General features: G+C 44.8%; 1 protein-coding gene across 1 annotated transcript in view; it reads left to right on the forward strand.

The window, feature by feature from the left end:
• Window positions 1–1,961, forward strand: part of prph2b (peripherin 2b (retinal degeneration, slow)) — a 13,111-nt gene extending 11,150 nt beyond the window's left edge. Inside the window, exon 3 of the mRNA XM_068601874.1 lies at window positions 1,761–1,961. Within this exon, the coding sequence (XP_068457975.1) occupies window positions 1,761–1,961 (201 nt within the window). The remainder of the gene's footprint in view (window positions 1–1,760) is intronic.
• Window positions 1,962–2,500: the final 539 nt, after the last annotated feature.

Genomic DNA, 2,500 nt, shown 5'->3' on the forward strand with positions numbered 1-2,500 from the left:
ACAACCACACAACAACACAACCACAACAACACACCCACAACAACATAAACACAACAACACAACCACACAACACAAACACAACAATACTCAACAACACACAACCACACAAACACAACCACAACAACACACAACAACAACACACACACAACAACACAACCACAAACACAACCACAAACACAGCCACACAACACAACAAACACACAACACCACACAACACAACAAACACACAACAACACACAACCACACAACCAACACACAAACACAACAACATGGCAACACCTTCACTACACCACATGAAGTCACGTGGTACTAGAGCACATGAAGTCACATGGTACTAGAGCACATGAAGTCACATGGTACTAGAGCACATGAAGTCACATGGTACTAGACCACATGAAGTCACATGGTACTAGAGCACATGAAGTCACATGGTACTAGACCACATGAAGTCACATGGTACTAGAGCACATGAAGTCACATGGTACTAGAGCACATGAAGTCACGTGGTACTAGACCACATGAAGTCACATGGTACTAGAGCACATGAAGTCACATGGTACTAGAGCACATGAAGTCACATGGTACTAGAGCACATGAAGTCACATGGTACTAGACCACATGAAGTCACATGGTACTAGAGCACATGAAGTCACGTGGTACTAGAGCACATGAAGTCACATGGTACTAGAGCACATGAAGTCACGTGGTACTAGACCACATGAAGTCACGTGGTACTAGACCACATGAAGTCACGTGGTACTAGAGCACATGAAGTCACGTGGTACTAGAGCACATGAAGTCACATGGTACTAGAGCACATGAAGTCACATGGTACTAGAGCACATGAAGTCACATGGTACTAGAGCACATGAAGTCACGTGGTACTAGAGCACATGAAGTCACGTGGTACTAGACCACATGAAGTCACGTGGTACTAGAGCACATGAAGTCACATGGTACTAGACCACATGAAGTCACATGGTACTAGACCACATGAAGTCACATGGTACTAGACCACATGAAGTCACATGGTACTAGAGCACATGAAGTCACATGGTACTAGAGCACATGAAGTCACGTGGTACTAGACCACATGAAGTCACATGGTACTAGAGCACATGAAGTCACATGGTACTAGACCACATGAAGTCACGTGGTACTAGACCACATGAAGTCACGTGGTACTAGAGCACATGAAGTCACATGGTACTAGAGCACATGAAGTCACGTGGTACTAGAGCACATGAAGTCACGTGGTACTAGAGCACATGAAGTCACGTGGTACTAGAGCACATGAAGTCACGTGGTACTAGACCACATGAAGTCACATGGTACTAGACCACATGAAGTCACATGGTACTAGACCACATGAAGTCACATGGTACTAGAGCACATGAAGTCACGTGGTACTAGAGCACATGAAGTCACGTGGTACTAGAGCACATGAAGTCACGTGGTACTAGACCACATGAAGTCACGTGGTACTAGACCACATGAAGTCACATGGTACTAGACCACATGAAGTCACGTGGTACTAGAGCACATGAAGTCACATGGTACTAGAGCACATGAAGTCACATGGTACTAGACCACATGAAGTCACGTGGTACTAGACCACATGAAGTCACATGGTACTACACATATATATATATATATATATATATATATATATATATATATATATATATATATATATATATATATATATGTGTGTATAAGTCATGATGTGATCTATTTGCTGACCATGAACTGTTCCTCAGTCCGTGGACATGGCCGGGTTGAAGTACTTGACCACGGCTCTGGAGACCATGGAGGACCCGGAGAACCCGGAGTGCGAGAGCGAAGGCTGGTTGCTGGAGAAAGGGGTGAAGGAGACAATCGGAGATGTGCTGGCCAAGCTGAAGACGCTGGGGAAGACCAACCAGGTGGAGGGTGGGGACGCACCTGAGGCTGCCAACTGAGAGCCCCGCCCCCACACAGGACTGAGCCCCGCCCACAAACACCTCTCCCTGCCACTCCTCCAAACAACAGGGAGCAAGAGAGAAGAGGCTTTCTCTGTCTGTACATACACCATCATAAATGTGTTAAATACCACACACACAATCTCACACTCTTTCTCACACACACACACACATTTAAAGTTGCGGTATTGATATTTTCCATTGTGTACATATGTTGATCAGAGTTTATTTTTAAACAGGAGGAACAGAAACCTGCTGCTGTAAATAAAACTTCTGGGTTGGGATTTAACATTCTATTGCATACAAATATTAATAAGTCCTCCCACCACACACAGACACACACAGACACAGACACAGACACACACACACACACACACCCATCAGGCCTGAAAGACGCTTCACAGAAGACGATCTATCCGATCAGGTCTGGGAGTTATAATAAACTGTGAGAGAGTTTTAATTGTATTATAATTTCCAAATTTGACGGTCAGTGAATGCACCGTGATCAGTACCGGTCGGGCTCTGGTCTTGACCTCCCA

The sequence above is a fragment of the Clinocottus analis genome, unplaced genomic scaffold, assembly GCF_023055335.1.
Source record: "Clinocottus analis isolate CAN_PGR_092001 unplaced genomic scaffold, fCliAna1.0.p SCAF_55, whole genome shotgun sequence".
NCBI lineage: Eukaryota > Metazoa > Chordata > Actinopteri > Perciformes > Cottidae > Clinocottus > Clinocottus analis.